This window comes from Leucoraja erinacea, chromosome 10 (assembly GCF_028641065.1).
Source record: "Leucoraja erinacea ecotype New England chromosome 10, Leri_hhj_1, whole genome shotgun sequence".
Lineage (NCBI taxonomy): Eukaryota > Metazoa > Chordata > Chondrichthyes > Rajiformes > Rajidae > Leucoraja > Leucoraja erinaceus.
This window is the reverse complement of record NC_073386.1, coordinates 38,807,708-38,821,121: the sequence shown is the minus strand read 5'-3', so window position 1 is coordinate 38,821,121 and position 13,414 is coordinate 38,807,708. Positions and strand designations below refer to the sequence as shown.

The window sequence follows — 13,414 nt, the reverse complement described above, 5'->3', positions numbered from 1 at the left end:
GGTGAATTTCATTGGCTCATTGGTAAGCAGTAGTTTTCAGAACCAAGGATAACCGACCGGTTGTTAATATCTGCCGAATTTCACAGCCATGTATCTGTGGCTTCTTAAAAGTTGTCTGGCTTGTTAAAAGTTGTCTCCACTCCTTCTCCCTCATTCTCCCCCCACTTTAAAGAACTTACCATTCACTGTGCTTTAGCCATCTTAATTACAGCAGCAACCTTACTGTTCATCGCGGTGTGTGTCTGTATCACCTTGGCTTTGCACCGTGTGAATTTCAAACAGCGCTCCCCCAACTTGCCTTGTCCCCCGCTCGCGATGTGTTTGTGTGCGTGTGTGTTCCACTCGACAGTCGCCGTTCCAGTTGCCGGTTTTTCAGGCGACTGCCGGCAACTTGACAGTCGCCAGCAGTCGCCTGAAAAATCGCCTAAGTGGGACAGGCCCATAAGGATACATTTCCAAAGCATCCTGGTGTGTGACATGGAGAGAACCTGCAGCTAGTGATGTTCCCATGAACCCATGGTCTTTGTCTTGTTTGATGACTAAAGAATGTTGTTTTACTGGGTAAGTGAATGTACAACAGTAGTAAAAGGGTATAGATTGGGAAGTATATAAAAATGCTCATAACTGACTTCCCTCTTAAATAATGCAATAATTCATCATGTTTAAAGTTGCTTCCTCAAAGCTGAAGTTATGACCCCAAAAACCAGTAGAAATCCACAAGATTGTTTAAAGATATCACTGAGTGCAACTATGTCATTGTAACCGAGCTTGCTCAATCGGCTACATACAATTAATCAAGGGGGGGGGGGGGGGGGGGGGGGGGGGGGGGGACTGTACCACATTGGGTGACGAGTCTCTCAAATTTCCTTTGCAAAACCAAAAAAACAAAAATGAACCTGAATTCAGTCATAACAAATGAATAATCTGTACAATTACCAGAATAGTAACTTGAATCATTTGTGTTTAAATCAAATATAAAAAAAATATTGAGAAGATAAATAACAAATTTATTGAAGTACAGAAATGTTTGCAATATCACAATCTAACATCTCGAAATAAATTATATAAATGAGGAGAGAGGGAACAAAGGATACAGAACTAAGTACATTCTTTTAAATGATTTACAATCATGAACTGTAAGTAATAAACAAAGGATAAATTCTGAACTTGATGCTGTTTGCAACTAACAATCTGCCTCGGGTTACAATTTGAACAGGCCTGATGGGGGTTACAAATGGTGTGTTTCAGCTCTGAAATGAACTGAGAGTTTGTATGTATTCAGCGGAATAGGTTATCATTATTGGCGTCACCTGACACTGGAATGAGACCAGGCAGATTTGACAATTGAAGCATTTGGCCACTGTTCAGGATGTGGTAATTTTCAACAACTTGACATGCAGTGACTCTCCTTCAAGAAACCCCAGAACTTGACCACAACGTTGCCAATAAATTCTAGTCAACTGGAAAGTTTCACAAATAATTGCTATCCTGGTACTGAAGGCTGGAGAAAGTACATATGCAGTGGTGTCAGAACAACATGTCATGTAAACGGTTGATTGAGATCCAAAATCAGTGCGCCAAGAACTGTAGTAAATGATGCTGTGATGCCGAGTCACAAAGGCCCAGGTCAAATGTTTGGTCAGTAATGAGCCAGGTAGTGATGGACAGATTGAGTTGCAGACATTGCTACAGAGTGCCAGGACCAAGAGATCAGAAATAGCAAAGTAAGATCCCTGCCCTGGATCACATATTCATGAGATTTTCGGGTAATGAAACATGACATTATGCAGGAATGGGCTCAGATATGACAGACCACAACCATCAATCAGGTTGTACTTTGTGTACAATTTGTACTTGAACAATAGTCATTTAGACAAAATAATGACCTGCTGAGTCCAAGGGCTATGCTCATGATAGGTATCGGTGATTTTGATAAAGAGAAACAATAGTGATTAGTAATTTTTCAGTCATGTGGTTGGTCTGATCATCACTGATATGAAGCGAGCTGTTATTTAATCAATGAGTTTAGGCAGATTAATAAACAGAATTCTTGACTGAAGAACATCCAAGAACACCAATGGGTGACTTCTTAAGGAAAAGGTTAACGGGCAAAAAAAATTAACGAGTCATGTGCTACCAAGCAAAACAAGCCACCGCTAAATTTCCAACCGGAAAAAGCAATAGGTTTCATGGCTTAAAGTTAAAAAACTTTTGACAATGCAAACATGCTTGCAATAGCAATTGCAGTCTTAGCAAAGATGAATAATGCTTCAGGCTATTGCTTTTATTTCTTTGGATTTCCCTCAAAATATTCCACTGTCGGAGCCCATGGCTATCCTGTCATAAGCAAAATCCATCCCAAACAAAATTTTAATTAGACTCGAGTCATGCAGTGTCAAATCAAATTAGTTTGGTTTAGCGTAGTAAGGAACTGCAGATGCTGGTTTAAACCGGATAGACATAAAAAGCTGCAGTAACTCAGCGGGACAGGCAGCATCTCCGGAGAGAAGGAATGGGTGACGTTTTGGGTCTAGTCCCTTCTTCAGACTCAATGTGTGACGTTTCAGGTCGAGACCCTTCTCTGAGTTTGAAGACTCTCGACCCGAAACGTCACCCATTCCTTCTCTCCATGGGTGCTGCTTGTCCCGCTGAGTTACTCCAGCTTTTTATGTCTATCTTTAATGCTTTTTTCATGGACAAAAGGTGCCGGTACGCATATAGTTCTTTATTGTTGATTATATGGCCGATCGGTGTCCTATTAGCTGTTTGACGCTTGATCGCTAAATTAATTATGTTTTTGTTAAATTAAAAAACTGATAACCTGGTTATGTGACTTATTAGAAATGACAAAGCATTGTACCATCACAAAAAAGCACCGATTTGGTTTGTTGTTTGGTGACAATTTCGATCAAATCAAATTAAAAATAAATTGTATCCAATCATCGTATGTTCAAATGCATTACATGAGTCCTTAGAACCAGTGACCTTTAGAGATAGCAGTGCAGTGGTTAAAAATACAATGTTTTTAGGTGAGTGCTACACTACTGGTACATGTTGACGCCAGTCCCTTGTGCAGATTCTGTGATGATAGGGGGAGCAGCGTGAGTAGGTGTTGGTGCTGGCCGCTGATATGTATCTGTGTGATTTTCCTGGCGCTCTCGCAGAAAGGCAGGTATCGATGATGTCTTGATGTGAATGATTCTAGTGGCCCTCACCTCACAGTCTATCTGCATCATCACCTCATGATCCTTCGGCTCATTGATTAAACGGTCTGAAATACACAAAAGTAGCAGGAGTTAGCAACATTATAACATGGAATATGCTATGATTTTATAAACAAAAGCACCAAAAAAACATTTGCGATAATCTGATCCAGTTTTTGAACAATGATACCAAACATATCGTCAGAGTTTTCTGCAGTTACCGACCTGACTTCAGTCACTGCAGAGTAACTCCAATTTCATGTTGAAAATGTGGATAATTTTCTTTAAAGTTCCAACCAATAGAGCCAGCTTAAAGAAAATGCTGCCAGATTACAGTTTATTTTTTCAAGTCCTTTTCAATCTCACTTAACCGCTTACTGAATCTATATTGAAATGATTGCCAGCTGTAACAATGACGCAAACAACCTAATACCACAGGAAGATGATTGTGCAAATATAAAGGAAAATGAATCCACAAATCCTGGAAATGTGAAATGAGAAATAGAACCAGAAGTGCACCTGTATAGAGAAAAGACAACCATTAATTATGTTCTTGTTTTTCTTACTTTTGCCTAGTATTATTATGGGGCTTTGTGTATTCTGGCTTTATGTTCTGATGAGGGGTTCCCATCTGAAACATAAACACCTTAAATCATGACAAGGCTTGCTGTGTATTTTTTATAATTTTCCTTGGTTGTTTGTGAAGGTATCCAAAGCAAAAGTCAAATATATCATGGAAAATCAACCATATTTTTCAATGTAAGTTGGTGTTATAATTGTGTTCTTGGAACATTGGGGACATGTTTACTCACCATCTTTATTTGCCAAAATAAAGTGTTAGTGGGCTCTCTTTACTTTCTTTGTTGGGATTGCTTTTGCAGCTGAACAACTTGTGGGGCCATTTAGGATCTAATATTTAGTTGGGATTAGCCTTACATACACCAGGCAGTTTGGGAAGGCAAGTTCTCTTCCCTGAAGCGAGTGAGTGAACCAGTGGGAATTATGTGACAAATTAGTCATTTTCCTGGTTATTTTTGCAATGACAGCTCATCAATTACTAAGTGTTGTAAGACATTGAAATATACCAGCCAATTTGTACCAGGAGGGTCTGCAAGTAACTCAAGACCCTTACAGCTGAATAGTTTGTTTCAGTGATGCTGGTTGATCATCACATGCAGCTGAGTACAGCCATTGGTCCTCCATTGTGAGTACCTAACATCATCTCAAATTTCTCCAGTACGTTTATTTTATTTTATTTTGAATACTTTACCCAGACACGTCATTATCATTTTATTTTGCCTCCCACTGAAGAGAAATAAAATACTCTGCTTAGCAAGGTAATCAAAAATTGAGTGAAGTTAAAGGGCCAAATATACAGAGACAGAGTTGTATGGAAAGTAGCCCTTCAGTCCACCACTTCCATGCTGACACTGCTCATCTACACTAATTCCATTTCAAGGTTTCATGGTCAGTTTATTGTCACATGTACCAGTTAAGGTACAGTGAAATTTGAGTTACCATACAGCCATACTAAGTGAAAAGCAACAAGACACACAACCACATAAAAGTTAACATAAAGATCCACCACAGTGGCAGGGCCGGCCTTAGGGGGTGCGGGGCCCAATTGGGAACAATTTTGGTGAACCCCAGATTCCCAGCCAAGGTCTGTCAGCCCAGTTATTTCGTATATATTATGAAATTGTACACTAGGTGCTATGGATTCTACACTGTGTGAATCTCTCCTGCTCCCGTCTGACTGTCAGTAGCTCCGCTGGCTTCCAACCTTTACCGTAGCTGCTAATTACCATTAAACTGCATTATGTGATTGGACACAATGCCCTTGGAGACAGCGGCTGATTGGATGGGGGGAGACCTATTTGTTGATTGGACAGGAATTTTAAGGCAAGCTGGTTGGTGATTGGATGCAACCCCCTTAGAGACAGCGATTGATTGGCCGCCAAATAAAATTGTCAAATAGGAAAACAATAATCGCTGGTCGGTGCGAACTCAGTAGACTATCTGGTTGTATCTCCAAACTAATCTGGTTGTATCAACCAGACTATCTGGTTGAATCTCCAAACTAAACAGTATAACATGCGGGTACATTCATTTAAAATTAAATTCAGTGATTATTTCACATGATTTCTCACTGTGTAAAGCTCAATATCTGACCAATTTCTGTTTAACACGTTTGGTCTGCCGTGAGCATTTTTCTCTCCCAAAAGAGTTCATATCTAGCAAACCGATCAACGAACCAGACAGCAGTTTAACGCAGTCATAGAAACATAGAAACAAGGTGCAAGAGTAGGCCATTCGCCCCTTTGAGCTTGCACAGCCATTCAATATGATCATGGCTGATCATCCAACTCAGTATCCTGTACCTGCTTTCTCTCCATATCCCCTGATTCCTTTAGCCACAAGGGCCACATCTAACTTGCTCTTAAATATAGCCAATGAACTGGCCTCAACTACATTCTGTGGCAGAGAATTCCAGAGATTCTCCACTCTCTGTGTAAAAAATGTTTTTCTCATCTCGGTCCTAAAAGATTTCCCCTTTATCCTTAAACTGTGACCCCTTGTTCTGGACTTCCCCAACATCGGGAATAATCTTCCTGCATCTAGCCTGTCCAACCCCTGAAGAATTTTGTGCGTTTCTATAAGATCCCCCCTCAATCTTCTAAATTTAAGCGAGAACAAGCCGAGTCTATCCAGTCTTTCTTCATATGAAAGTCTTGACATCCCAGGAATCAGTCTGGTGAACCTTCTCTGTACTACCTCTATGGCAAGAATGTCCTTCCTCAAATTAGGAGCCCAAAACTGCACGCAATACTCCAGGTATGGTCTCACCAAGACCCTGTACAACTGCAGTAGAACCTCCCTGCTCCTATACTCAAATCCTTTTGCTATGAATCCTAACATACCATTCGCTTTCTTCACGGCCTGCTGCACCTGCGTGCCTACTTTCAATGACTGGTGTACCATGACACCCAGGTCTCATTGCATCTCCCCTTTTCCTAATCGGCCACCATTCAGATAATAGTCTACTTTCCAGTTTTTGCCACCAAAGTGGGTAACCTCACATTTATCCACATTATACTGCATCTGCCATGCCCACTCAGCCAGCCTATCCAAGTCACCTTACAGCCTCCTAGTTTAGAGGGGTTTAAACGGTTTAGAGATGACACGACGACACCACGGTGGTAGGACTGATCAGTGACAACGACGAGTCAGCCTACAGGGATGAGGTCCAGCACCTGACAACCTGGTGTGCCAACAATAACCTCATCCTCAACTCCAAGAAGATGAAGGAAATGACATGACAGAGGTTTACCTGCATCTCTTCCAACCTCATCTATTGCGTCCGCTGCTCTAGATGTCAGCAGATCTATATCGGTGAGACCAAGCAGAGGTTGGGCGATCGTTTCGCCGAACACCTCTGCTCGGTCCGCAATAACCAAGCTGACCTCCCGGTGGCTCAGCACTTCAACTCCCCCTCCCACTCCGTCTCCGACCTCTCTGTCCTGGGTCTCCTCCATGGCCACAGCGAGCAGCACCGGAAATTGGAGGAACAGCAGCTCATATTCCGTTTGGGGAGTCTGCACCCCGGGGGCATGACCATCGAATTCTCCCAATTTTGTTAGTCCTTGCTGTCTCCTCCCCTTCCTCAGCCCCCCTGCTGTCTCCTCCCATCCCCCAGCCTTCTGGCTACTCCTCCTGGTCCCTTGCTTGTCCCCACCCACCCCCGCCCCCGATCAGGCTGAAGAAGGGGTGCCCGAAAACGTTGCCTCAGTCCTTCGTTCCATAGATGCTGCTGCACCCGCTGAGTTTCTCCAGCTTTTTTGTGTACCCTAACTGAAGGAAAAATTGTTGACTTCAGGAGATCAGAGGGGGCAGACGGGAAGATCATTAAAGACTGAGGTGGAGCGCGTCCCCCAACCATGGACTCCTTGCCCTCCTCCCATCAGGGAGTAGGATACAGGAACCTCAGGTCCCTCGTACTCAAGCTGAGCAAAAAAAGCAGCGCTTTCTCCTGAGGAGGCTCACCCCCCACACCTGACATTGCTGAACTCGTTGTACCATCGAAAACATCCTGACCACCTGCTTCACGGTATGGTACAGCAGTTGCACCGTAGCGGACAGGAAGGCACTACAACGGGTGGTGAAAACCGCTCAGTACATCATCGGTGCCCCGCTCCCTGCCATGGATGCCCTCCACCGAAAACGGTGTCTGAGATGGGCCGGGAAGATCATTAAAGACCCATCCCACCCCAACCATGGACTGTTTGCCCTCCTCCCATCAGGGAGGCGGTACAGGAGCCTCAGGTCTCGTACTAATAGGATGAGGAACAGCTTCTACAACAACACTATCACATTGCTGAACTCGGAGTCCCGCCGATAGATTTCTCCAGTCTCTCCGTCCACATTGTTTGCTTATTCTGTATTTTTATTTCTATATTGCACTATTACTACGGACTGACGCTAAACTGCATTTCGTTCTACCCATACTTGTATTTGTTCAATGACATTAAAGTTGAATTGAATTTAATTGAAATGTTTAGAGGGCTTCAGATGGGTTTAGAAGTGTTCAGAAATGTTATAGAGGGGAATAGGGGGGAATAGAGGGTGTTTAGAGGTGTTCAGAGGGTCCCAGAGGGGTTTAGAGACGTTATAAGCCCCCCGTGAGAAGACCCTTCTTCAGACTGAACTGAACTCTCGTCGGTGAGAGTACTTGTGATTGTCTGAAGAAGGGTCTCGACCAGAAACGCAACCCTCTCCCCAGAGCCGCTGCCCGTCCCGCTGAGCCACCTTCAACTTCAGAGCCAAACAAAAAACACAGAGTGCTGGAGGAACTCAGCGGGTAAGGCGGCTGCCTCACCCGCTCGGTTTCTCCAGCATTTTTGTCTACCGCTAAACGTCAATGATTCCGGGAATGCTGAGGGTGATCAGGGTGATAGAGAGGGAGTGGGAGAGCTAGAGAGAGACGAGATGGGGAGCGGGAGAGAGAGCGCGAGAGAGAGAGGGAGGGAGAGAGAGAGCAAAACACAGAGAGACACAACGTGGGTCGGTAGGTGAATGACTGACCTGCACACCAGGAAGAAGCCCCTTCTCGCGGTCCGGGGCCCTCACTCATGATGGTGAGTTTAAAGAAATTCTCAATGTGTCATCGATCTACATTCCTCAGTAAATGTAATTGTGTTTTAAACAAGTATTATTGATGCCGCGTGAATTTTATTCAAAGGAACATGGCGTCATTAATACTTATTCAAAACACAATAACATTTACTGAGGAATGTGGATGACTGCAGATTGATGACATTGTATAACAACTTGTTAACTACTTCATGTTAAGAAGTGCTAACAGTACGAGTTAACACATCGTTTGTGTCTGATGGCCGTGCAGCGGTTGTTATACATGTTCGTTTAAAAAAAATCCAGATGCCGATTTAAAATATCTTTATTTAACAAAGAGAATTCGTATTTCCGTACGAAATATGGAACATTAGTGCGGGGCCCCCATTAAGCACGGGGCCCAATTGGGACCAATTGGTCAAATGGGCTTAAGGCCGGCCCTGCACAGTGGATTCCACATTCATGACAATAAAGATGGATGGCAATAAAGTTCAATCTTCTTCCTCGTTATTTCTATTAGGACCATATCCTTCTATGCTTTGCCTATCTAAGTGTGGGTCTAAATGTCACTTAAATGTAGTTACTGTATCAGATTCCACCACCTCCTCTGGCAGTGCATTCCAATCTGCAGACTGATACTCCTTTCAGCTTCAGTACCAGCAAATCTCCTATAGTCACAGCCTGGTATCCATCTGTTCATTCTGATGCGCTTCCTGCTTTGTGGGGGATTTAATTTGCACCTCATGTGATAAACATGACATGAAATATCGCTACAGTTAGACTTCAGAATTGTACACCTATTGGATCAGTATGAGATCATGAAATTTTGCAGCTGAACAAACCATTAGATTTTTGCCAAAATGAATCATTAATTTGGACCACACATTCAATTGACAGAAGTTGAAACCAGCTAACATATGATGGCAATTTATAAACATTAACACACTCCAATTTAATATTAATTAATAAAGCCAATACCATTTCTGACATTTCACTCTCTTGAATTACAAAATACCTTATCCTCTAAGTTAAATATTTTATGTGATGACCATTTTTCCTTGCGATTGGGGGGTATGATCTGATCAAGTGCTCAAGGATCAACATCCTGGGTTCAACAGTTACAGAAGTCTAATTAGACAGTTGCATGCATACTCTGGGCTGAATGCAAGTTTGCGGCTTGGTATCCTCAGCAAGTGGCACACTTCCTGTCACCATAAACTTTTTCCACTGATTACAAGGCAGGCGAATGATGAAACAGTCTTCACTTGCCTGGATGAGTGCAACTGCAACAACTCCCAACAAGTTAAAAACTATGCTGAATAAACTGGATCAGGTGCTTGCTATCCCATCCCTTAAAGATTCTCTGCTTCCAGCACAAGCATACAGTGACTGTAGTTACATGTCCAGACTACTCCCATAACTGATCGCAGACCTGCAACTTTCACCATCAAAAAGGCCAGGGACATCAGGCTCATCGAAACACCATCTCCTGAAAGTTCTGCATGAAGTCAAACACCACTGGACTTGAAATGCATTGCTATTCCTTCATTGCCACTGGGTCTACAATCTGAAGCTCCCAGTTCAACATCACTCCGGGAGCACCTTCACTGACAGGACTGTAACAGTTCAAGACGATAGCTCACTACCACCTCGTCAAAGGCAATAAAGGAGGCAATAAATGCAACTCATAAAAATAATTAAATAAAAATAATGCCCGAATATCCATTTAGATCAGATGGTGAGAATGGGTGGTGCTCAGCAGAAAGGACAGATTGGCAGGAAATTGAAAGCCAGAATGCAGAATAAATCCAAAATGTATTCTGACTGTGTGTGAATAACACAACCTTTTCAGTCTTCCCCCAACACCCCCCCCCCCACCCCCCTCAAAGTAATAACTGGGAGCAACAGATAAAATACAATGATCTAGTACTTGTAGTGTATTTATAACCTAAAAATACGCAAAACTTTTCACAATCAATGAATTATTCTTCTGAGAGGAAATAACATGTTAGTAAAGGGGGCAGATAATGAGTGTCTAGAAATCACCAATAAGCCACTGCTAACCTGCCTAGATGATTCTATATGCACTCCTCTGTGAAAGCTGATGCCCAATGATATCCATTCTTCAGACCTTAAGGTTAAAAGACCAGCGGTGTTGCATACAGTAGGGATACCTCTATAGATGACTACACAAGTATGTCTGAAGAAGGGTCTTGACCCGAAATGTCACCCATTCCATTGATCTAGAGGTGTTGCCAATCCCGCTGAGTTACTCCAGCATTTTGTGTCTAGCTTCTGCACAAATATGTCTCTGTCCTCTGTTATTACGCAGACTTGCTAGAGGGTTTTTGGAAAATAATTGTAACTTGCATACAAAAAAAACAATATAATTGAACAGAATCAAATTTCTGTCCAAGTATAGAAATGAACGGGCCTATATTACTTCAACAAAGACATTTTATTGTCTGGATCCTGGCGGAATTTGTCACGTGAAGCCAAGTTTGAACAACACCATGTAATAGCCATTCTGTATGGCCCGTGCCAAGTGTAAATAGAAACAAGAGAAGGATGGAATAAGTAGAAACAACATGAATTAGCACATACCCTGGGGCAAAGCATTATTACAAAAATCCTTCAATCTTCTCCAATGTGGCTGGCTAGTTCCTTAGTCAAAAACTGCTGATGGGGAGTCCCATCAATTCATGCAACTTAATTTAAGATGCCTGATGCTAGAAGTAATTTAGCTTTTGGTACCAGTCCTCTGCGAGAGGGCTGCCTTGCGCCTGGCAAGAAGAAATGGCAGATACCTTGTTCCAATCAATGGGCAAAGTCCACAACCAGGAGGATTCCAAAATGCATTGACCTAAACCAAGTTCTTAGGTTACATTGATCTGAAACTTAACCTACTTTGATAAAACACTCCAGGTTAATACAATTTACAGGTGGTAGCAATATTAGATCTGGCACCAATGTCAGATGTCCAAAAGGATACAAAGTGCTGGAGAACTCAGTGGGCCAGGCAGCATCTCTGGAGAACATGGTTGGGTGACATTTCGGGTTAAGACCCTTCTTCATCCTGTCAGATGTCAATGGATTTAAGCGAAACACAAAATACTGGAGGGACTCAGCGGGTCAGGAAGAATCTGGAGTGGGAATGAACATGTGGCATCTTGGGTTGGGACTCTTCTTCACATACCCCTACTTGAAACATCGCCTGTTCATCCTCTCCCCAGATGCTGCCTGCCTGTTCCTCCAACACTTTGGGTTTTGCTCAAGATTCCAGCGTCTAGAGTTTCTTGTGTCATCATTGGATTTAATATTAACCAACATATTTTTGAATTTGTAAGTCAACGATTCTAAACAATTGTGCATGATATGATTTGTTGGAGATGTGTAGCAATAGATTTTACTCACGTCTCTCGCAGCTTGTTACAGAAGGAAGCAGTTAATGCAACAACCCACACTTTTTCTTCATTCCTTTTCTATAACCAAATATACGTCATAAAATATTTTTACATAGCACATTATTTTGCGTGAAGGCACAACTGACTTATGGAGAACAAAATGTAAATATAGCATATCGACCAATTCTCCTACGTTGCCCAGCAGAGGCACAAAAAAGGGATGCCTGAAAAGATCAATAAGAGATTTGCTTCACTGTAAAGTCTATGCCTAATGAATAATTAATAAAGTAAATCTTTACATACAGGTACTTCAGTACCACTTAAGGGGATCTAGATTAATTCTGTTCCATTGTCGTGAATCCTGGAGCATAGTTCTTATGACAGAAAACCCTTTATCTGTTTTTTCTGCTTGCCCATAATTCTATGACTTCTCACATCACTGCAGATCTCCTTTGGGATTCCCCATCATCATCAGCACAATAGCATCTCCAGTCTTGTCTTCTACACCTTCAACCAATGCTAAATAATCCCTCTGAGCACACACTGGTCCTAAAATGAAATGCCCCCCAACTATGATGGCCAAATTGCCACCTCTGTATGAAGCTCCAGCCCTGCCACTACCTCTCTCAACTCTCCTCACACTGTGACTGAGCCGTGCTCACCTCTAGCCTTGCAGAAGCAAAGCTAGTGGATGAACGGTCCCTGTGCAGAAAAACAAGCATGGTACAAACCCTTGGATTTGTGTAAAACCAAATACCATCGAAAGGGACAAGGAGGTGTCATACTCAAAGAATTGCTCACTTCACCATTGTGATGTGAAACAATTTCTGGGCAAAGATGTTCAAACCAGTTAAAGACACAAAATGCTGTGGTAACTCAACGGGTCAGGCAGCATCTCTGGAGAAAATGGATGGATGACGTTTCGGGTCGGACCCCATCTGACAGAAGGGCCCTGTCCACCTATCCATTTTCTCCACAGGTGCTGCCTAACACACTGAGTTAATCCAGCATTTTGTATCTATCTTTGGTATAACCAGCATCTGCAGTTCCTTTTTATTACATATTATTTGCCCAAACCAGTTAGCTGTGCAGACAGCCTGTGGACAGTAAAATAATTAAATCGGGATCAGCATCCCTGCTTTTGTAAATACGTCTCATCACAGTTCAATCCATTATCTCCTTAATTATTTTCAGTATTCTCTTCTGCACCCTGTGTACAGCTAGAATATGCTACTTGTTTTGCAATGAGTAGAACAATATCATTCATGTTTTATAAAATGACAAGATTTCACCAACGTTACATCAAAATAATGCTGATCATTTTGTTGCACACCATATTCTGATTTTCTTTATTGGCTGCCATCACACATCATTATGAAAGCCACCATTTATTATCATTTAATTCAAATTTACTTTATAAACATTTTATTTTATTTCCATCGTATGGTAATTTAGTTACTTCATACTTGTAACTCTAGTTTCCTTCCAGATGAAATAATTAATCTGCTCTCCCCTTGGTTGAATTTGATTAATATTTCTGAGCCAAACTAATGCGCATGGTGCCATAATGTTTGAGCTGGGTCCCACCTAGGGAAGTGTAGAGATGATATCACTTGAAAGACAGAGGTTGCAACAAGTTACTTCTTTCCAATATACCGTGTGACTGAGTTGACGCAA

General features: G+C 42.2%; 1 protein-coding gene across 2 annotated transcripts in view; it reads right to left on the bottom strand.

The window, feature by feature from the left end:
* Positions 1–986: 986 nt before the first annotated feature.
* atf6 (activating transcription factor 6) overlaps positions 987–13,414 on the bottom strand; it is a 214,308-nt gene continuing 201,880 nt past the window's right edge. For both annotated transcript variants that reach the window (XM_055641983.1, XM_055641984.1), the window contains exon 16: positions 987–3,271. In XM_055641983.1, the coding sequence (XP_055497958.1) occupies positions 3,042–3,271 (230 nt within the window). In that variant the 3' untranslated portion in view covers positions 987–3,041. The remainder of the gene's footprint in view (positions 3,272–13,414) is intronic.